The following is a 22,384-nucleotide window of genomic DNA, read 5'->3' as shown; positions in this document are numbered from 1 at the left end:
CAGGCCCGCGGGGCTGGAGCCGCCCGGGGACGCCTTGAACACTCTCTGCGTTACTAGTTTTTAATAAAAGTGCTGAAGAGCCTTTTGCCTCTGTCGTGGGGGCGCAGAAACCTTCCACAGCAGGGTGGGAACCCACAGGAAAGTGGGGCCTCTCGGGCTGGCGGGAGGGAACTAGGAGAACGGCTTTCAGCCAGGATCCTGTGTCCTCAATATCCCCAAGTCCCCCACGAACTCCAGTCCTGATCCCTCCACATCACCCCCTACTGTGTCCTTGGCACTGAGCTCGGGCATCCCGGCCCGTCATCCACGAGATGCCCAGTAGGGGTTCACCTCACTTCCGCCCCCCAACTGGTCCCAGATGCGGAGAAGGGAGGGATGGTGATGGGCGCGTCGAAGCCGAGCTGAGCGAGCAGTGAGGGGAGCTGCGGGCGGGGTGCGTTAGCCCTTTATTGAGCTTCCCGGGGGCGGGGCGCCGAGCTGCGGGCGCGGCCGTCTCCCAGCAGATCCTCCGCGACCCGAGCGCCAGGAGCCCGGAGCGCAGGGTCCCCCACAGGGGAGGGTCAGTGCAGGCCTGTCCCCAGGAAAGAAAGTTTGGTGGGCGGGGGCTCCAAAGGACCAGGCAACTCCGAGCCCCAGCTCACCCGCCGCCGCAGCCACGTGGGCGCCTCCGCTGCCTTCCCGCCCGCCCGGCCTCCGAGGGCGCCCAGGAGCAGCCGGGGGGAGGAAGTGTGGGGGCGAGGGGAGGGGAAGAGGGTGTGGGGCGTAAACCGTGATGGAAATAAAATAATAAAATAAAATAGGACAAATTTAAAAAAAAAGAAAATAGAAGGACGTGTCCCTTTGCACTGCGCTAGGGGGCTCCCCCTTGATGGGGGTTGGAGGCGCTTAGAAGGAGGAGGGGCTCCGAGGGAACGTCGGGCGGCCCCGCGGGGCAGCGGCGGGGGGAGGGGCGGCTCCCGGCCCCGCTCTCACCTTCCGGCCGCTCCTCCTCGGGCCCCGCGCCGCCCTCGTCTACGTCCAACGCCGCCTCCTCCTCCTCCTCCTCCCCGGAGGCGCCTGGGCCAGGGGGAGACCCCGGTGAGCGGGCGACCCCGCGTCTCTGGCCCTCGGGCCCCACCCGCCGCCCCGAGGCCCCGGAGGCCCCGCCCCCGCGGCCTCCCGGCCCCCTCACCCGGCTGGAAGTCGATGGTCCTCAGCATGTCGGCCACGTGCTCCACTCTCACGGAGAACTGCTCCATGCTTTCATAGCCGGGCTCCGGCCGGCCGGCCAGCTCCACCTTCGACATCGTCCCGACCCTGCGGCGCGGCGGCTTGTCGGCAAATGCCCCTCCCCGCCGCTCCCCCCTCCCCGCCGCTCCCCGCCTCCCCGCCGCTCCCCGCCCCTCCCCGCCGCTCCCCCCTCCCCGCCCCTCCCCGCCGCTCCCCCCTCCCCGCCCCTCCCCGCCGCTCCCCCCTCCCCGCCCCTCCCCGCCGCTCCCCCCTCCCCGCCCCTCCCCGCCGCTCCCCCCTCCCCGCCCCTCCCCGCCCCTCCCCGCCCCTCTCCCCTCCCCCTCCGCCTCCCCCTCCCCCTCCCCCTCCCGCGGCGGTGAAGCCCCGCACAGCTCGCTCCTTTCCCTCCCGGCCCCGCCTACTCACTTATTGATCAGCTCCTTGGCCTGCTGTAGGGAGGAAAGGAAGGTGAGCGTGAGCACTGTGCCACCCTCTGGCCATGTTCATTTCTGATGCCCACCACAGTCCTGAGGGGTAGGTAGGTGGGGGAGAGGCCTATCCCAATTCTTAAGGAGAAAACAGACTCAGAGGGGTGATTTGCCCAAGGCCTTGGGGCAAGCAGGTGCCAGAGATCAGCCTTGAACCCAGGTGTCTAGGTGCCAAGGCCCCCACTCTGGCCGCTGTGCAGCCTGCCACCCACCCCCAGGGCCCACCTGCAGGTAGAGCGCCATCTGCGGTTCCTCCATGGACTGGATGGCCGACTCCACGAGCTTGGAGGAGGCCTCCAGGTGGTCCCCGTACTGGCGGATGAGGCCCCTGACGCGCTGCAGCTTCTGCTCCTGCTCCCGGGCCAGGGCCTCCAGCAGCTCGCCCTTCCGCTCCTCCAGCACCGCGCACAGCGTCTCGAACCTCTGGTTTAGCAACTGCTTCTGCCTCCGGCTGTTGTCCTGATGGGGGGTAATGATGGGACCTCAAAGCTGGGAAAGCACCCGGCTACTTGTCTCATTTCCCATTTAGCGCAAAAAAAAAAAAAAAAAAAAAAGGCACGGAGAGCCAAGAAGAAAAGTGACCTGTCATTTACACCACAAATTAGTGGCAGAGCCAGAACACGATATTTTTTGAGATGTAATTGACATATAACATCATATGTTTCAGGTGTACAATGTAATGATTTAATATTTGTCTATATGGTGAAATAATCACCACAATATGTCTAATTAATATATGTCACCATACATAGTTAATTTTTTTATGTGATGAGAATTTTCAGGTTCTACTCAGCAAATAACACACTTTAAAGTAGCCTGAATGCTATGTCTCTGGTTTTTACTTGTTTATTTAGAACTAAATTATCACATTTAGTTCTCAAAAAGATCCAATGAGGTAGGTGCCATATCATTCTCATTATTACTATTTTATGTAGTTAAACAAAACCAAAGCACAGAGAAGTTAAATAACTGCACCAAAGTCACAGAGCTAGTGAGGGGCAGAGCTGAGATTCTAATCTAGCAGCCGGGCTAAGCTCCTCCCACTACTTGTGACTCATCCGGAGGAGCCCAGAAGGATTCTTTCCCTCCCATCCCAGGCTCACCTCGATGGTCTGGCACACCTCCTCCATCTGTGTGATCACGGCTTGCACACGGTCATTGCCCGCCACCAGCATCGCGATGCCATCACTGAGCTCACTCTGCCACACACACAGGCCAGCATTTAGGGCTGGAGGACCTGGTCTAGAATGCAACCCTCCCACTGCAGCCAGGGCTGCCTAGAAGAGAACTGCCCCCTCCATCCCACCATCAGGGCATCTTCAGGGCAGGTATTCCAGAGATCTAGAGGGTGAGGAACTATCCAAGAAATATGGAAGTACATTGTATGGACATTCACCAAATACCCACCAAGTGCCTGGCACTGGGTTAGATGCTTTATCTGTAGATTCATGCCTTCCATCAATTCTGAAAAATTCTTCATGATTGTCTATTAGGATAACATTGCCTCCTCTTCATTCTCTTTATTTTCTCATTGTCTGATTCCGATTACATATATGTTAGACCTTCTCATTCCCAGCGCAGATTCTAGGCTATTTTTTTTTTTTCAGTCTGCTCTTCCTGTTTGCTAATTCTCTCTTCAGAGAAATCTCATATTCAATCCATCCTTTGAATGTTTTATTTCAACAATTGTATTTTCATTTCTAAAAGCCCTATATGGGTCTTTGTCAAATTTGCACTTTTGATAGTCTAGTGTTGCTTGTTTTTTTAACTCCATCTTTTTCAGAGCAGTTTATACACAGTGACTTTCTATTCTTTAATAATTCCAATATCTGAATTTCTCAGAGGTCTAAATCTATAAATTTTGTTTCTGCTGACTTTAGTCATGGGTATATTTCTTTGTGTATCTTCAATTGTGAGCATCTTTGCTGTTCTTAACCTAACAAAAGCCCAAAGGCTTAAACTGAGGCTGTCGTTTTTTTACCTACAGACAGAGTTTGCATTTGCTTTTGCCAAAAGTCAGGTGTCAAAACTGACCACTTCAGTTCCTTGGATTCCGATGTAGCCTGGAATTCTTGGGGGTCTTCATTGCAGGTCTCCCAACTTTTAGTGGTTTGGAAGCATTGTCTCATCTTTCCAGGGGGCACTGCCAGCATTTGCCCTCTGGGAAATCCTGACTTTTCTGTGCTCACCATTCAGGGTTTCGTTCTCAGTTCACTCGGCCTTCCTCTCTCCACCCCTACCTCTACTTGGAGATTTCCTTTTCTTCCTACATGCCTACCAATATAATTTAAAATTATGTTTCATGTAGAATCCAGTTGTGTGATGGTGAGAGGGCCTTGAGAGCATCTAGTCCACCATGCTGAAGTCTCTGCCTGCACCCATTATCTTATTTTATCCTGAAATAGCTCTCAGAAGAAGGTGTTTTCATCCCCAGTTTACAAGTGAGAAAAGTGAGGGCCAGAGAGGTCAAGTGACTTACCTCAGGTCACCCATAGGACTGGGACCTTAGCCCTGATCTCTAGCCCTTAAAACAGAGTGGAGTAAGAGGCTGAAGTCCAAGACCTGTCTTGTGCCCCCACCCCCACAGGCCTGCTCCCTCTGCGGCTGGTACCTTCTGGCGCTTGTAAATGGTGGGCAGCGGGGCCACCTCGCAGTCCTTGTGGGCACCAAAGACTTTGCAGAGAGAGCAGGTGGGCACTTCACAGCTCAGGCAGTAGATATTGATCTTCTCCTCCTCATGCTCCTCACACATGAGGTGCTGCTCGGCCTTGGAGTGCAGCGGCCTGAGGGGAGTGGGCAGGGCGGCAGGAGGGTCAGGGGCCAGCCACCAGGGAGCCGGGCAGATGAGGCCTGAGAGCGTGGGGCCCCATGAGCACCTCTCTTCCGTCTCCACCAACCACCACCCCCTTCTGTGCCCCTGCAGCTGGTGCTGTGGCTGGTAGGCGAGCGACTTCCACAGTGCTCTTCATCTGGGGGACAGACAGGGGCTTAGATCCAAGAATAGCCTCTGTCCCAGGAGGCAGAGAAGTCCCACAGGGCAGGAAGTAACGGAGGGGTGGCAAGGGCCTTGCTGGTGGATGGCCAGCCTCCCCAGCTGGAGAGAGTGAAGATGAAGCGGTGATCAGGAACCAGAGACCACCTGAGCGGACTGACCTGGGGCAGGTCCCGCCCCTCTCATCTCTAAACTGAAGGGGCAGGTTGATCTGGTGCCTGGCCCCTTAGCCCTGATGGGCTCCCGGGCTGTGGCCCCCGCCCTGCCCTTTAGAGAGCGGCCCCCACAGCTCACCGTGAAGACTCCTGCTTGTAAATGTCAATAATGTTCTCCACCAGCAGGTTGCGCTGCAGGCCGTAGACGCCGTGTCGGTCCAGGACAACCTCGTGCCTGCAGGACGGGCAGCGGAACCGGCCTCCGGAAGACACAGTGGTGGAGCCCCGGGATTGCCACAGAGGGTTCGAGGCCTGTGGGGACAGGTAGTGTGAGCGAACAGGCACCGTGAGGCCTGAGGGGACTGGGGGCAGGGGGAAGTAATGGGGGCCGGGGAGCAGGAGAACGGTGGAGAGAGCGGCTTCGGCTCCTTTCCGTGGCTGGGCGTCCTCAGCAGTTTGGGGGGGGGGGGGGCATGGAGATCTTGTTTCCCACTTTAGTTTGTTGTTCATCCCACCTCCTTGAGTGTCCCTGCACCCCGAGCCTAGCTTCGGTCAAGGCCTAGTCAGAATGGGATCTCCCCAAAGGGGCCCAGCTTGGAGTTGTGAGGTGACATTGACCTGGGCAGGAAGGCTCAGGTAGGAAACGGACTCTAAGTGATGCAGTCAGTGTCCTCCGGCCTGGAGCTCTCCTGGGCCGCATCTGGGGGCGATGCTGTGCAGCCCTGGGCGGGGGCTCAAGCAGAGACAAGTGCTGAACAACGGGGCAAACAAGCCACATTGTGCTGGGTAATCCTGGGAAATCCCTCCAGGGACTGGGAATCGGGAGTCCTGGGTTCATTTGCTGCCCCTGACACTGTTCTGCGTACACTGGGGCAAGCAATCGATCTCTGTAAAATTAAGGACTAGATTGGATTATTCATTCTACAACAAATATTGAGTGTGCCAGGTAATTCCTAGGCTCTGAGGATGAGATATGCGCAAATGCATTCCTGTCCTAAGGACAAGCAAACTGACAACTACGCTCAGAAGGCTGGGTATCATGACAGGAGTAAGCTCAGACGGAGGACTTCTCAGAGATGCCCATCACTTCCTCCATTCATACCTCTTAGAGAGCTTGTCCCATCCCGTCCTACAGTGGACTGCTGTGCCCCAGGCCACTGACAACTGGCTCAGAGTTGAGGAGGTGGTCGCCTGACCCAAGCAGGCCACTGACAATTGGCTCAGAGTTGAGGAGGTGGTCGCCTGACCCAAGCAGGACAAATCAAACTTTCTCTCTAGGAACTTGGAATTGAGGCATAGAACCTGAGCTGGCTAGACCACGTGCAGCTGTGGAACTGAAATCACCTGTGGTGCTGGGCTAAGAGTTGACGGTGTGGCCCCCCAAAGTCTTGTACAAGCAGTAGAAAGTGTGAGGGGTCAGAAACTATGGACAGAGAAGGCTAGTCTGCAGAGGAGAGAAGAGTCGATTTGTGGATTACAGCAGAGATGAAAGACTGGAAGACACTGCTTGTTGTTCTTCAAGACTTACCTCCGCTTCTTCTTAAATAATAGAGCCCCTGAGATTTTAGCAGGACGCGTGCAATAAAGAACACGTGCCCAAGCCTCCGTCTGGCTGGGTGTGGCCAAGGGGCTGTGTTCTGGCCAGTGGGGTGTAGAGAGAGGTGTTTTGTGTCATTTCTAGGATGTGTACAGGTTCTTGAATAAATAACGTTGATGAAATGTCACAGGAACTTAACCCTTGCTCATGTCAATGAGCCTGTGGTAAAACTGGTTTCAGTACACGTCATTTCATTTAAAGTGGCAGAGCCTATCGATGGCATTAAGTGAAGAGCACTTGAGATCTTGATCCTTGGCATATGTCGTCAGTCTGGCTCAAATAAACTCATAAAAATTATCTACAGGTTTTGATGTTTCTTACATCAACACTTTGATTAGCTGGTGGGAAGCCTATAAAAGATGTTCAGTAAATGTCTGAATGGTAAAAAAAAAGAAAAGAAAAAAAAAGCCATATTCTAAAGCGCTGGCCCAGAGCAAAGACAAACTCATGGGTACCCTCTCTCCTCCACCTCCCTCCCTCACTACACCCTTCCTCTATCCTCATTATTTAACATTCAGTACATGTTTTGAGGGCCTATTATGTATCGAGCACTGTGTTATGGGCCTTCCAGGCATAACTGAATTTAATCCTCAGGAATCTCTTGTTCAGATGGAGGAGATGAACATTTGCCCCCTAACTTAGACTACAAGAAATATAATGATAGTGGCCAACATCTATTGAGCACTTACTTTAGGCCAGGCTTTGCTCTATGTCCTTTGGTTTGTATGAACTCATTTAATTAATTCTCATATCAACCCTATGAAGTAGGTACCACTATTAGCCCCATTTCAAAGATAGGAAACTGCAGCCCAGACAAATTAATTGCACATGGCCATCGGCTAATAGGTGGCAGAGCCAATATTTGAACTCAGCACTCTGGCTCCAGAGTCCATCCTAGTAATCAACACAAATATAGTACATTATCAGTTCCAACACTCGTCTCTCTATGAGTTTCAGGTAAAACAGGTTTTAGTAAAGGTCATGAAAGGCCAAACATCAACCTTTCACCCAAGGACAGAAACAGCCGCCTAGAATTCAGCTGCCGATTGAAGTTATCTGAGCAGAGACAAACAAAAGGTGACCCATCAAATCAAAACCTCTTGTGCTATGGAGCACGGTGAGGGCCTCGCCTACAGCCAGAATGACCTGCTTGTCTGAGAAGAGGAGAGGAGATGGCTCAGTCTCAGGGAGACCTTCTCCAATGGCTCTGCACATGCCCCAGGGAGGCTCATTCATCAGATTCTGGGGCAAAAGTATTTTGATGCAGCATAAACAGACTGAGGCACCCAGCTGCCTACTAATCCTGGCCAGACCCCACTACTCACCAAAGCCAGAGGACTAAACAGAGATTGCACACCAGTGATAACACCTAACTAGCCAGTTTACATTTAAGGGAACAGTGGGCGAAAGCCTAGGTAAGTGGAAGGTGAAGTAAAGAATTCACTTTTAGCACCAGATGAAACAAGCCCTATTTAAAGAGGAGTAATAAGCAGAAGGGATCTAACCGGAGATGCTCGCCAAGGTAACACAAAAGGAACAGGAGAAAGAAAGCGGGACAAGCAAAGGACAGATGAGGAATACACTCTGGAAGAATGGTTCCGAGAAATAGTACAATTCAATATAACATTTTTAAGGAAATAAAGAAAACAGTCTGTTTGATTAAAGAAGAGATATAAGTGATCAGAGCTGGAGAAGAAAAGTGAGCTGGCAGAATTAAGTAAAATATACTATCAACGTAGAAACAAAATGCACATTTGACACAAAAGGAAGTAGAATCTATGATACTGATCCAAGTCACATAGATGGTAGAAAATAACAGAGACAAACGTAATCAAGACTGCACGCTCCAGTATGGATCAACCTTGAAGACATGTATGCTAAGTGAAATAAGTCTGACACAGAAGGACAAATATTGTGTGATCCCTCTTATATGAGGTGCCTGGGAGGGTCAGATTCATGGAGATAAAAAGCAGAATGCTGGGTGCCAGGGGCTGGGGTGGGGAAATGGAGAGTTCGTGTTTAATGGGCACAGAGTTTCAGTTTGGGAAAAGGAAAAAGCTGGAGATGGATGGTGACGGTTGTGACTAATGTGAATATTCTTAATGCCACTGACCTATGCACTTAAAAATGGTTACGATGGTAAATTTATATCGTGTACTTTAGCACAATGTTTAAAAAAAGTAATCAGGACTTGTCGGGATGCTTGGCCAAGGGTCCTACTTCAGACCCCCTCAGCGGGACTGGCTGCGGGATTGGCCCGAGGTGGGCTCGGAAAGCACGCGGCCCCTTCACCAGCCTCCCCGCCGCCGAAGAAATGCCTTCAGCAGCTCGTCCGTGGGCCAGGCACTGCCGGCTCGGCGCCCGGGGCCCCGAGCAGCAATCGGCGCCCAGGCAGCCTGCCCGAAACCCTTTGTTCGAAGGGCACCGGTGCTGGGAGCTGGGGAGCACCGGGCCGGAGGTGGGCGGCTTGTGCCCCCGCCGTCTTCCTAGCCTGGCTCAGGGCTGTGCTGCCCGTGGGGCAGGCGTCGCAGCTGAGCCCAGCCTCGCCAGCCACGCCTCGCCCCGCAGTGCGTCCCCTTGTCCGAAGCTCAGGTCCTCCTGCCGTTTTGCAGCTCTGGCTGGTGGCTTTCCTCTTAACCTGCAGGGCATCCCTTCCTTTCCTTGACTGCGTCAGCAGTGTTGCCCCGCTCATCTCCTCGCCCCATCTCTGGCCTGTGTGTGTGCGTGCGTGTGTGTGCGTGTGTGTGCGTGTGTGTGTGCGTGTGTGTGTGCGTGTGTGTGCGTGTGTGCGTGTGCGTGTGTGTGTGCGTGTGTGCGTGTGTGTGTGTGTGTGTGTGCGCGCGCGCCCCCTTGGTACTAGGACTAAACTTGACTACTAAGAAAATAGTAAAGTTTATCTTTTGGATTTCCCAGGGCCCTCTAGCTCATGGCGCACTCATGTTGCTTAGAGGCCCTCACGGTGCTACCGTGCACTAACCCAGTGTCCCCAAAATACCATATACATGCTGGTGACAAGCATGAAGATTTTAGGTGGTGTGAGGACGGACATTTACATTTTTTATGTCTTTATTTTAACGCACATTAGAAAAAAACAACCAGCCTATAAGACTGGTGCTTTTTCATGGATTTTGTAATTTAGAATGAAGATAAATATTTAAGTTTTAATATTGAGTCATTTTAAAGAGAAATATTAAAGACGTAGTACAGGTGCTACACAGCTACGGCAAAAATCAGGAAGGTGAAAGGAGAAGGAAGTTTGGGAAGTTTGCGCTTGCCCTTTCCTGACTCTCTCCTCATCAAAACTTGTCTGTCTTGGGTCCCAAGCTTTGAGAGTCACCTGTACCGGACATGTGGATACAGGGGTCCCCCTTCCGGTAGCATCTCTGTATTTTAACAGAGGGCATTTGGGGCCGCGTGATACAGGGAAAGTAGCACAGACCTGAAGCTCTAGTGTGCGATTTGCCACAGATGACCTTGGGAAAGTCATTCCTCACAGGCTCCAGTTTCCCCAGATGGAAAAAAAGGGATTTGTACTTAGCACTGGGTCCTTTCCAGAGCTGATGTTCTCTGAGCAGTGAGCCTTAATTGATAGAATTATGGTAAGAATATCAGATAGCATGCCCTGTGTGTTTTTGCCTGGGAGATGGGAGAAGGGAGTTGGTGGTTTTTATAACAACCTTCTCCTGTCACACCGTGTAGGTACCACCTCCTCTGTTTAACTTTGACTGTGACCCAGTGTCTCAATCATTCGTGCCTCCCCCTGGCTGTCACTGAGGGTCCTCTTCCTGTATGATGTAAGCAGTTCTTAAAATCCCACCTCTGAAATAGCCCTGGTGTGTTTAGATGGATTTATACATTTTACGGTTTGTATTATCCATGAGGTTTGAATTTTATATAATACATCTGTATTATTTTTGTAATCATAATAAAAAATAAAATTGCTTTTTAAGAATAAACATGTTGGTTATTTCACAGTAGAGGAAAGATGAAGTGAGTTATTAATGGAATTATGTTCCATTTTTAATGAAGTTCTTAATAACATGGGGAGATAGTCATGTCATGATTTTATTTTTTAAAAATATGTCTTTATTGATTTCAGAGAGAGGAAGAGAGAGGGAGAGAGATAGAAACATCAATGATGGGAGAGTCATTGATCCGCTGCCTCCCGCACGCCCCCTGCCAGGGATCGAGCCCGCAACCCGGGCATGTGCCCTGACTGGGAATCGAACCTCAGTGTCCTGGATTTTAGGTCTACGCTCAACCGCTGAGCCACACCAGCTGGGTACTCGTGTCACGATTTTAGATGAAAAAAGCAGGATATAAATCTGTGTAGACAGTAGCATCCCAACTTGGAAATGTGCTATGAGATTTACAAGTGATTTAAAATTTTGTTTGTTTATTTGTTTTAGAGAGAGAGAGAGAGGGAAATACTGATTTTGTTGTTCCCCTTATTTATGCATCATTGGCTGCTTCTTGCATGTGCCCTGACTGGGGATCGAACCCAAAACATTGGTGCATCAGAGCAATGCTCTAACCAACTGAGCTACCTGGCCAGGGCTTACAGGTGATTTTTAAAATGTCTATGTATTCATCTACAGTCCCCAAATTTCTCTGTGTAGACCATGAATTACTGTATAAAATTCCTGAAATAAAAGTTAAATAATTTGGCAATAATTTGTAAGTAATAGAATTAAATTGTGGGTAATTCCTTCCTTCTTTAATTTTAATTTTTATAATTTCCAAATTTTGTGCAAGCACTTTGGGTTTGGGGAAAAAAACAAACTTAACTTTTTAAAAAAGGCAATGACCAGTCTTGACATGAAAGAAAAGGGGGTGCTTGAGTGCCATAAGAGCCAACAAGAGAAAACACTACTTAGTAAAGAACTATTCATTCAAGGGAGGGAATGTTGAAGAAGATACCACTTGAAGATTGGGTAGACAGGTAAGAGGAGATGGCAGTTATGAAAGAGTTTCAGGAGACCAGAGACTATAGGAGGTTAGGTTACAAACAGGCAGGGGAGTCATGGGGGAAGCTAGAAAGTGGGTTTCTTTACTGTCCCTTCCAGGAGCCTTTTTAGACAATTTTTTCCCTAGTTGCTAATCCCTCCCCATTAAGTTTTAATACCACAAATCTAAAAAAGTCAAAAACTTATAGAAACAGAAAGTAGAAAGGTGATTGCCAGGGGGTAAGGGTGGGGAAATAGGAAGATATTGGTCAAAAGGTAAAACTTCCAGTTATAAGATGAATAAGTTCTGGGGGTCTGATGTACAGATAGTGACTATAGTTCATAAGACTGTATTGTATACCTGGCACCTGCTAAGGGACCACACACACACACACACACACACACACAAATGGTAACTATGTGAGGTGATGGATGGGTTAACTAGCTTGACTGTGGTAATCATTTCACAGTGGAAACATATATCAAATTATCACATTGTACACCTTAAATATATATAATTTTTGTCAACTTGTACCTTGCTAAACCTGGGGGTGGGGTCTTACACGAAAACAAAAAAATAAATGAAAATTTAAAAAGAAAATCACAATAGCCTGGCCAGTGTGGCTTGGTTTGTCGAGTGTCCTCCCCTGCACCAGGAGTCAACCAGTTCAATTCCTGGTCAGGGCACATGCCGGGGGTGTGGGGCTTGACCCCCAGGAGGGGGCGTGCAAGAGGCAGCTGAAGGATGTTTCTGTCGCTCTTTCTGTCCCTTCCCCTCTCTCTAAAAAAACACACAAAACAATGGAAACATTTTTAAAAATTAAAAAAAAAAAAGATCACAATAAAAAATTTTTAATACCACAGGTGTACTTGGAGCAATACCACCCCCATTGAGAATGCATGCTGTGTTCTAACACAATTGGGTTTCTTTATAATCATATATATTATATTTTGTGCATTTAAAAGACACTATTATTTTTTTAAAACCACACACACATTGTCCTTAGAAAGGGTCCATGGGCTTCACAAACTGACAAAGGGGTCATGGCACAAAAAGAGATCACTTCCTTCCCTGATTGTAAGTCCCCAGATGGCCTCATCACCAATAGGCGTTTTACACTGTGAGGGTACATGGCAGTCTCCTTACTACATCTCCACGACTAGTTGTCTCTCGTGGGGCTAAAGAGCTCTCAGCCAATACCCAGTTAGCAAAACCCTATGTTTTGCTTCTTATTATCTTTCTATTTCAAGGTTAAGAAATAATTGGTGGGTTCTGTTGTTCACATAAATGTCTTTGTTCTCTCCTTGTATCTTACACTGTAAGACTGTGTAAACAAGAGAGCCAGCCCCACAGAGGAAAATCTCCTGTGCCAATGACGTGATGTGCAGAGGACATTCCATCACTCCAGGAAACAGAACGCCTAGATGTATGTCCCTGCTTGGTTCCTTTGTTTGTGTGGCTGTAACCTGTTTCCTGTGTTCTCCCCATAAAACGGCAATAACACCCATGCTCCCTAACTCAGATGGAATATGCATGCAATTATAAAGCACTGCTCTAGACCTTAAAAATATATGACCACACAGAGCCACATGACACAAAAGAACTGTTCTTTCTTCACTGTGAAGGATACAATGGAATAAAATAAATGGAATTTGTTTTATGTCTAGTCTATGTTCAAGGCTTTTGCGTTGTCACTCTTTTAGACTCTATGCTGCCTTCTATTTCCTTTGTAACATTTTGTAGCATCTAATAGAAATGTTCCTTCTAGAAAGATGATCCGTGAATGTAGTTACGCTAACAAATCAGAATGTTTTCCCTCTTCCCTGGTTATCCAGAGCGATGCTGATTTGGGATACTGGCCCAGGGTGCAGGGTGGGGGTGGGTGGGTGTTGGAGGTGTTGGGGGGGGATGGGAAGAAGACCAGACATTTGGAGAAAAGTTGAAGAAACTTAGAAGAATCTGGGTGTTGGCAAAAGCTGAGTTGGGGGTAGGAGGGTGACTCTGAGTGGAGAATGAGCTCTGACTGACAACCTAGCAAAGAGCCTGGCACAAGGGGCTTGTGAAGGGAGGCTGGCTGGAAGGAAGACTGATAGACAGAAGCTGGAGTCCAGGTAGGGCGCTGGCAGCGGGATGGGAAGCCCTTTAAAAATGGGAATCCATAATACCTGACCTTGTAAAATAAAATTGTCAGAATTACAAGGATGTTAAAGATCAGTTTAAATTCTCCTTCTTATCTCTCTCTTATATATATATATATATAGTAAAGAGGCTCAAAGGGGTGGAATCGCCTGGTTTACATCACATGGCAAATTAAGGAAGAAACTGGCTTGAGGAGATCCCAGGAATGCTAAGTCTCACTCTAGGTTTTTGTTCCCCACAAATCGAGTTTCTTTCCTAAAGTCAGTAAGGTCTTTAATTCTGCTTCAAAGTTAATGCAATTCACAGAATTTCAGTAAATCCATTTCTCACAAAGGAGACCTGCCCAGGACTGGCCGGGGCCCTCAGTAGCAGGTGGAAGTGCTCGAGGAGCAGGCTGTGTAGGATTTTCGCTGCAGGCCTGTACTTGATAATAGCAGGTCTTAACAATTAACCGATAAAGAACTGGAATTCAGGGCGAGTGACACAACACAGAGGTCACCCCTTTCCCAGACTGCCCTTTATTAGAGAAAGGGGCCTCTTTCTCGATATTCCCATCTCTGTAAATCTCTCCCTAAATGGACATCCCCCAGGAAAGCTGTTCCTGAACAATCTTCTTTCAAGGCCTTCTGGTTGTCTGTTAAATTACAACAGGTTGCAGCTCATAAACGAGTGGCCACAGTAAAGTGGAGGCAAGTATAAAAATAAACGATGGCTTGCTTGAAAGTAGTTCAGGAGCGAAGAGAGTCTACAAATACAGAAACACATGGGAAGATGTGTGCCAAATTCCCACACCAACAGCTTTCTTCTAGTCAAAATGCTTGGGAGCTGAGTGGGTACAGTGTGGGGAGAGAGGAAAGAGAAATGAAAGGGGACTAACAGGGTGCTTTGGTATTTCATGTTTCATTTCAGAGAGAGAGAGTGAGAGAGAGACTACAGCTCTAATAAAAACTAAACCATGATGAAAACTATGTAAAAATATGTATGTTCACAAGGGCTTGAAAGTAATAGGCAAACATGAAAATACTTGTCTTGGGAAGATAGGATTATGGGTGATTTCCTCCCAAACCATTAATACTGTCTCATATTTTCAATTAAATGTTTTAATTTTTTAAATTTTGCTTCCTGGCTCCCTAGTTTACCTGCTGCTATAAAATCACAGTTCTCTACAATTCCTATTTGTTATCCATCACAGCAGTTTTTAGAACAGCAAAACCCTGGACAACACCTAAATGTTTTAGAGGACTGATTAGATAGGCTGTGGCCAGCCGTGACAATGGAGCACCACAGAGCATTTAAAAAGGAAAGCATGGCCGGCCGGGTGTGGCTCAGCGGTTGAGCGTCGACCTGGGATCCAGGCGATCAGGGGTCGATTCCCGGTCAGGGCACAGGCCCGGGTTGCGGGGTCGATCAATGACTCTCTCATCATTGATGTTTCTATCTCTCTTTCTCCCTCTCCTTTCCTCTCTCTGAAATCAATAAAGATATATTTAAATAAATAAATAAATAAATAAATAAATAAATAAAAAGGAAAGCATGAATCTGAATGTGTGGACATGGAACGGCTGCCCAGAAAGAGTGAGTGGACAAAAGCAGGTGTGGGGCAATGAGTCTAGTTTAAATATATGTGCACGCACACACACACACACACACACACACATACACACAGTTCTGGAAGGCTATCCACGAAACTTGGTAATAGCTACCTCCATCTGGAGAAGGGAATTGAGCACTGAGGTGGAGACTCACATTTCATAATATAAACTCCTATGTTTGAAAAAATGTGTGTGTGCATGTGTGTATAAAACAATATAATAAATATGATTAATATAAATATAATAATATAATATAATATATAATAATATAATATATAATATACTGGTATTGCTCCTGTAAGCTCCATTAACTTTCTAGGCAATGTTCTAAGGGCATTTTTCCTAAGTGGCTTGAAGACAGAGAAACCAAAAGTCCTACTCTTGTCCCTATACTTAGAAAACAGACAACCTGATTATGCCTGGAGTTGTCAAAATGTGGAGGCAATGTGTGAAGAAACTAAATATGCTCATCTTTCCGAGGGAGATCTGAGATGAACATACATAAGCGCAGCCGCAAAACTGGGTCAGCCTCCCACCAGGCCGGCCCAAATAAAGCAGCGAGGAAACAAGCTGTTCGCTCTTCTCTGCTTGGAGGGCCCAGGGGGCTCTGCGCTTGAAAAGACCCACAGAGCCACCCCAAAGCCCTGGGAACCATATCATTTCCCAAATATTTTGCACAGGGTTTGGCCCAAAGCATTCCCAGGTCTCTGGGGGCCCAGATCAGTATTCCAGAGCTTCAAGGAGCCAAAGCAAGTGTGCCTGAATACAGGCGACTGCCTTGAACAAGGGACGTCACTTCAGCATCTTCTGGCCTCCTGTTCCTGGGTCCCTCTGCCTGATGATACTACATGTCTGTGCTTTAATATTTGGACCCTTAGCACTAGCTGGTTTGGCTCAGTGGTTAGAGTGTCGGCCCACGGACTGAAGGGTCCCAGGTTCAATTCTGGCCAAGGGCATGTGCCTTATTTGCAGGCTCGATCCCCAGCCCCGGTCAGTGTGTGGAATGCAACCAATCGATATGTCTCTCACATCCATGTCTCTCCCTCTCTCTACCTTCCACTCTCTCTGAAAAGCAATGGAAAAATATCCTCAGGTAAGGATTAGAAAAAAAACAATAAAATAAAATTCGGACCATTTATTTTTACAGACACATTACCTTCACTTTCAAAACTTCTCTTTGCTTTCACGTATTTCAGGCTATAATGAAAGGATGTTTCACTCCAAATTCATGAGAAGGAAAGGCAAAATCTTTTTGCCATTCCATCCTAAGCATCTCAGCCTGACCGACGTTCAGAGAGTCACTCAGACCAAGGGAACACCCAAGATGGTGGGCAAGGCAGGGCCTCTCGTACACGACTGATGCCCGGGGCAGGGAGGCCTAACAGTCGGTCTAGACCCCAGAGAGGGAAAGTCACTGGCTCTGAGATACTCTGGAGCCAAGTAGACTCTCAGAGGAATGGGAGATGGGAAGGGGCTCAATGGGAAGACAGCAGGAAAGACTCAGTGAAGATGGCAGATGACAGACAAAGGGTGGGCCCCAGGGCACAGCTGAGGGATGGCCTGACTTGGTGAGCCCACTACTCCGCCCCCCAAACATGCTGTCCCAAAAAACATAAAAGGGAGCATTTTCCTGGTTAAGTTAAAAATCACTGTATTCAACACAGTTCCTCATAATTTCTGATACGGATGAAGTGTATGTTCATGCGGGCTTACCGCTGCCAGGCATAGTAAGCTGGCCAGCTCTGGTCTGTTCAGAGTTTTCACTTCATTAGTAAGAGGTGTGTGTGTGTGTGTGTGTGTGTGTGTGTACGTGTATCTTTTCCCCTCACTCTCCCTGATCTTTGTCCTGTTTTGTAGATGACTGGAACCTACGCCAGTGACACAGGGCAAGAAAGAAAGCCCATTTGTAAACCATCCTGGGACGTGCTGCTTTTCTTTTTGAAACCAGCAGCTAAAATGGCATCTGTGAACTTGACTAGGTCTGCTTTGCCCTGTGACCACATGCAAACCTAAACTGGTTGCATTTCTGGGAAGTAAATTTTCTTCTCTGCTTTCTGATTAAGTGACCTCTGTTCTTTTTAACCAGCAGACCCCTTTATGACTAGTCTGAAGTGGGGCACAGGCGTGACTCTTAATTGGGGAGAATTCCCAGTCTCCTGCCCACTAATTCTGCCTCCCAAAGATGGATGCGCTGAGCTTTGCAATAGTTTCACTGTCATTATGGACCTTTCTCACAGGGTTTATGTTGTAATAGTTCATCATCTCAATGCTATTCTCTCCAGATTTCCCACAATGTTCTCAAAATCTAAAACTCCAAAGTGGAATGCAGAGTCTAGCACAAACTGTTACACAGCCTGGTCCAAGATCACCTCTCTCCTGCTTTCTACGGGGGGCTTCTTTCCTCTGTAGATACCACCGTGCCCGCTGCTGTCCACGCACAGGCTGAGCTCGCCAGCCTGCAGAGCAGCTGCTGACTCATGCTTACTGTAGGATCTCCTAGAGCCCCGGCTCTTCTTCTGCCCCTCAGCCAGGACAGCCACCACCCGTCTCATAGAGCACTCTGCCCATCACCTTCTGGGGGCTCACTCAGCCCTGATGAGAAGTTGCCCACATGTTCCCACAGCTTCACCTGCCCCCCCCCCCCGACCCCGCCTCGGCCCACCTGGAAGACGTCATTGGCACACTTTCGGCACAGGTTGTGCTGGCAGGGCAGGATCACCACCGGTTTGGAGAACATCTCCAGGCAGATGGGGCAGATGAGCTGCTTCTCCAGGTTGTCCATGCTGTGTGCATCCCCTAGCAGCGGCTTGAAACCCACTGCGAAGTTCATCCCCTCAGTGATTGTGCCGACCCTGGCCTTGGCCGTGGCTCTGGCCTTTCCTCACTGCCTCTGGACCCTTCCTCGTTTACTTAGTCTGTGGATTATTCTGTTCCCTTTTGCTGCTCACTCTTGAAATAGCTCTGCTATCTTTCCTGTCCCTTCCTGACAATTTGCAGCGCCCTTAGATAGCTGTTTTCAGACACTTCTCGTCTCTCTCTTCTTTGCTCTGTACTACAGCCAGGCACATGCAGCTTTCTCTACCCTCACTCCCTGAGCAACTCTGTCCCTGGAAATGTCTCCTTTTGTTCCCCAAACGACTCTTGTTCACTCTACGGGCAGCACTGTTTGTCCCTCACTCCCCAGAGAGCAGATTAATTTTAACGTGGGGGTGGGGAACAAGGGGCATCTGTGTGACATTCCATCTCCCAATTTAGCTCCTGTAAGGCGAGCCACAGCTGTTACCGAATGAGTGACCCTGACTCACTTAGGAATGGGTGACTCTCTTGAGCAAGAGCAGGGGTGAGCTTCAGTGCTTATGGTGAAAGGTGGGCCAGCAAAGGTACTGAGCTTGAACTTGCTCTCACCCAGAAAGGCTCCTGTGAGCCCCTGAGCCCGGAGCTCTGGCTTGGGCCCTTCTTCCAGGGCAGTGATATGCAGTCTAAGTTGGCCGGTTTGAGAGGGATGGTGCATGGCTCAGGGAGGGAGGGCAGAACTTACTAGACCTGCAGGCAGTCAGGGAAATTGTTTGCCTCCAAGGCTTAGCCTGGCCCTGCCCCTCCTCCTCTGAACCCCATGATTCAGAACAGGGGCTCCAGAGACTGGAGAGAGGCTCCGGTCCAACACTTCTGGTCCACTTTTGTTCTTGCCCAGAACTTTTTTATATCACCCTAGGAAAAGCAGCTCTGGGAGGCTAGAACTGGCAGTTGTGCCAGGGCCTAGAACGACCTCATGAGCTTGCCCCCAAGAAAGTGTGACATTCTGGTCCATGAACACATCACTGGAGCCACTCCAAGCGCTTGAGATTTGTTAGGAAATTGAGAGAAGCTGAGTTGGGCAGAAAGGACCTGAGTGCCAGGGACCTATTTTGAGTACCAGGGGAATTGGCCTCCAGGGAAATTTTAGAGTACTGGCAAAGTCATAATCACAAGGCTCCGGGAAGCCTCTGTCCCAGCTCCACAGTCGTCTTGGACTCTCCAACGCAGGCTGGTCTCAGATGTGAGCACTAGCCCTCCATCTTTTTCTCCAACAGGTCTTTCCCTCCATTCCAGGCACAATTTGTCTGTTGGGGTCCCCACACATGCACTGGCACTGAACAAAAGCTCTTTTATTGACATTCTTTAGCCCCTCTCCCAGTCAGGAGAGATAAGTATGAGGAGTTACTAGACTCTGACCCAGGGTGGACAGGAAATAAATGATGTGGAGAGGATACCAAACAGGCTGTGCAGAGGCACGAGTGGGGAAAGGGTCTGTAAAAGTACAATCTTTTCCCTATCGTGTGTTTCATGCCCTCATTTTAAAATATATGGTGACCAGCCTGCATCAGATGTGGGTGAAAGGATGGAGACAAATGGGCACTGATGTGTGAACTTCAGGCAACCCACAGGGCCAGGCTAACAGGGGCTGTGCTGGTGGCTGCAGTCCAGGGACAACCCAAAGGTGGGACAACTACCCCTAAGCCTCAAATACATTCATACTTTTCCTAAGCTGACTCATGGTGGCATGGAATGAGGCTGGCAATGCCAAGTGTATGGGCACCAGAAGAAGGTGAGACCAGCCCCAGAAAAGTGTAGTGGCTTAAGAATGAGTCTGATGCTAAGAGTTCTTGGTATACAGAATTGCAACAAAGGAGGGTTAACTGGTGCCACAGCTCTGGGACAGGATCCACTCTGCTCAGCTTTCAGGATCTTGGTGGAGATATCACAAGTGACTCAGGGGCCCTACCCAGCTGACATTGGCTCAAATCCCAAGGGAGGCACAGGAAAAAGGATGCTTGGGAAAAGTCTGTCACCACTGCCTGAGGCCTCTTAGGGGTAGGGATGAGAGGTCTGCTCTCCAACAGATTAAAATTGGGACTGGAGCTAAAAAGAAGAGTAGTCAGGTGACCCTGTACCGCCAGGGTCAGTGACACCATCAAAGACAGAGACTGCATCCTCACTGGGATGGACGCCATCAATGCTTCTAGAGTTGGGATTCTCACATTCTTGTGAGCAAATCAGGGTCAATGTCAGAACATGGCTACACCTGCTCCTCTCCAATGTTTCCAGTGTACGGGGTAGCAGGAGACGCCTTCCTTGGGTCAGCACCTAAGGACAGAAGTTGGAGTCTTATTAACCAGAAGGAATGAGCACCAAGAATGTAAAGCAAACCCCCTACAGGTAAGGCTATCACCACTTATAGTCCATACTATGGGGTCTAAACTCTCCACTAACGACTCATCTGAAGTTAGCGCATATTCTTTTCTTATCCTTTAATTATTGCTGCATTTCAGTTTCCGTACTTCACTCTTCTTCATCTTTTAACCATCACCGTCACTAGAATCATCTCCCCCGCTTCTAAAATTTTCTCTGTTTCCTACGATGGAATTTGAGAAACACACATATAAACATTTAGTCATGATTTGTCTGGCTACTGGGGAGGAAACCGTTGCTCTGCAGTTACACGTTCACATCAGTAGGTGGCACTGTGTGGGCTCCAGTCGACTCACCCTTGAAAGTTTAACTAGTTGGAGTGGGGATAATCTCAGTTCACCTTCCTTCCAAATAAACGCAATGAACTACATCCCCTAACTTGTCTTCAAAATTACCTTTTCTAGGCACACTCTCCCACCCATTTCTTCCCTTAACTCCCACCCACTCCTAGCTTAACTGTCCCGAGGCCAACAACCTTACATTCGAGCTGCCAGTTTGTAGCATAAGCCCTTCAGAGACCAAGGGTCTCCCCTTCCCTTTCTTCACTTTGCCCCAATACCGACTTGAGACTCTCGCATTTAGGGGTTCACAGTTTCATGCCCACTGTTTTTTTCTCTCCTAGTCCCACTCTTACCTCAACCCATCTATGGTTCTCACCTGCTCTCGGAGGCTGAGTATGGACGTTCTGCTGGTATTTTCTCCTTGCCACCTCCTCAGGTGGCGGCTTCAGTGTTCCACAGCAAAAGCAGCAGCAGCAGCAACAGCAGCAGCAGGTCAGCAGAACACACAGGAGGACAAGTGTCTGAAAGGCAGGAAAGAATGGTGGCCTCTGTGCAGCAGTTCTTCTATATATCCACTCAAGCTCCCCTCCCTCTATCCTCCTAGCACCCAGAAAATGAGACAACAAAAGCATCTATCCAAGTAGAGGAGGGTCAGGTGACTAGATGAGAAGGGTCTCCCCTCCTTCCTTATTCTTAAGGGACTAGGAAGAATTGTGTACCTTGAACCAACAACTATTCATTATAAAATAGTATTTGACGCCGTCTTCGCCTAAGTGATCATATAAATATATTCCCAGTGAGCCATGCCGGTCGTAGATTTTCCGCTTCTTATGGTCACTCAATATAGAGTGGGCTGTGTTGATCTCTTTGAATATTTCTGCTGCTTGAGGGTCCCCTGGATTCTTGTCTGGATGATACTTCAAGGCCAGTCTCCTACCCAGGCAATACCCAAAAGGGGGGAGGGGAGAGAATAGGGAGTAGCTGGGGAGGGAGGGTTAGGACGAATGACAGGGATAGGTCTCTAGATAGTGAAGAGGGAATGCATTAGATGTGGTACAAAGAACGGAGGCAAGCAGCCCAAGTCCAAATCCCTTCCCACGCCACAGTGAAGAGGATGGTGGCTCCATCCAGCCCCAAGGTGGGTTTTTTAAAATGGGCCAAAGAGCAAGGTAGAAAGCGATGGGTTTAAGGGGGGAAACTCCAGGGTTTAATAAGGGGCTGAGGTCTGAACCTGTAGGCCTTTTTGACTTCCTCAGGCGAGGCGCCCTTCTTAAGCTCCAGCACTGCGTAGAGGCTTGTCCCAGTTTTGGACAGCCGGCGGGCTGCTTCCTCCACATGACTCATGATCTGGATCAAAGGACAAGATGCATTTGTAAGAACTTCCACAGGTGAGGTTGCAGAGAAGTGAACTTCCGGTGACAGGAGACTGGTGGCCTTCAGGGGCTAGATGGGCGTAAATGACTACAAAGGGACAAGTATAAGACAACAATGAGTGCGATCTGTCACCAGCAGGAGAGTGTAGGTGACCGGAAAAGACATTCAGATTCAGTTTTTTTTCTTTTTTAAAAATACTGATTTTTAGAAAGAGAGGGAGGGGGATGAAGGTGGGGGAGGGAGAGGGAGAGTGAGAGAGAAACATCGATTTGTTGTTCCACTTATTTATGCATCATCGGTTGCTTCTTGTACGTGACCTGACTAGGGCCTGAACCTGCAATCGTGGCATATTGGGAGGGTGCTCTCACCAACTGAGCCACC

At 48.9% G+C, this 22,384-nt stretch overlaps 2 protein-coding genes and 1 non-coding gene across 3 annotated transcripts; all 3 read right to left on the bottom strand.

Moving 5' to 3' along the window:
• Window positions 1-850: 850 nt before the first annotated feature.
• Window positions 851-17,949, bottom strand: TRIM54 (tripartite motif containing 54). Its single transcript, XM_087823905.1, has 8 exons — window positions 17,782-17,949; window positions 4,984-5,156; window positions 4,309-4,480; window positions 2,801-2,896; window positions 1,923-2,156; window positions 1,636-1,658; window positions 1,172-1,296; window positions 851-1,056 (listed from the first exon to the last, which is right to left on the bottom strand). Exons 1-8 carry the CDS (start codon window positions 17,947-17,949, stop codon window positions 851-853), a joined length of 1,197 nt encoding a protein of 398 aa, XP_087680031.1.
• TRNAI-GAU (transfer RNA isoleucine (anticodon GAU)) lies at window positions 10,922-10,999 on the bottom strand. The gene has a single exon. It is a non-coding gene; the product is annotated as a tRNA-Ile (tRNA).
• A 2,226-nt stretch (window positions 17,950-20,175) lies between the features above and the next one.
• Window positions 20,176-21,973, bottom strand: DNAJC5G (DnaJ heat shock protein family (Hsp40) member C5 gamma). Its single transcript, XM_016210064.2, has 5 exons — window positions 21,861-21,973; window positions 21,349-21,610; window positions 21,006-21,150; window positions 20,467-20,511; window positions 20,176-20,243 (listed from the first exon to the last, which is right to left on the bottom strand). The coding sequence occupies exons 1-5, from the start codon at window positions 21,971-21,973 to the stop codon at window positions 20,176-20,178; spliced, it is 633 nt and encodes a 210-aa protein (XP_016065550.2).
• Window positions 21,974-22,384: the final 411 nt, after the last annotated feature.

The sequence above is a fragment of the Miniopterus natalensis genome, chromosome 13 (assembly GCF_054644295.1).
Source record: "Miniopterus natalensis isolate mMinNat1 chromosome 13, mMinNat1.hap1, whole genome shotgun sequence".
NCBI classification, from domain to species: Eukaryota; Metazoa; Chordata; class Mammalia; order Chiroptera; family Miniopteridae; genus Miniopterus; species Miniopterus natalensis.
The sequence above is the reverse complement of the archived record's forward strand: the minus strand, read 5'-3'. Positions and strand labels throughout refer to the sequence as shown.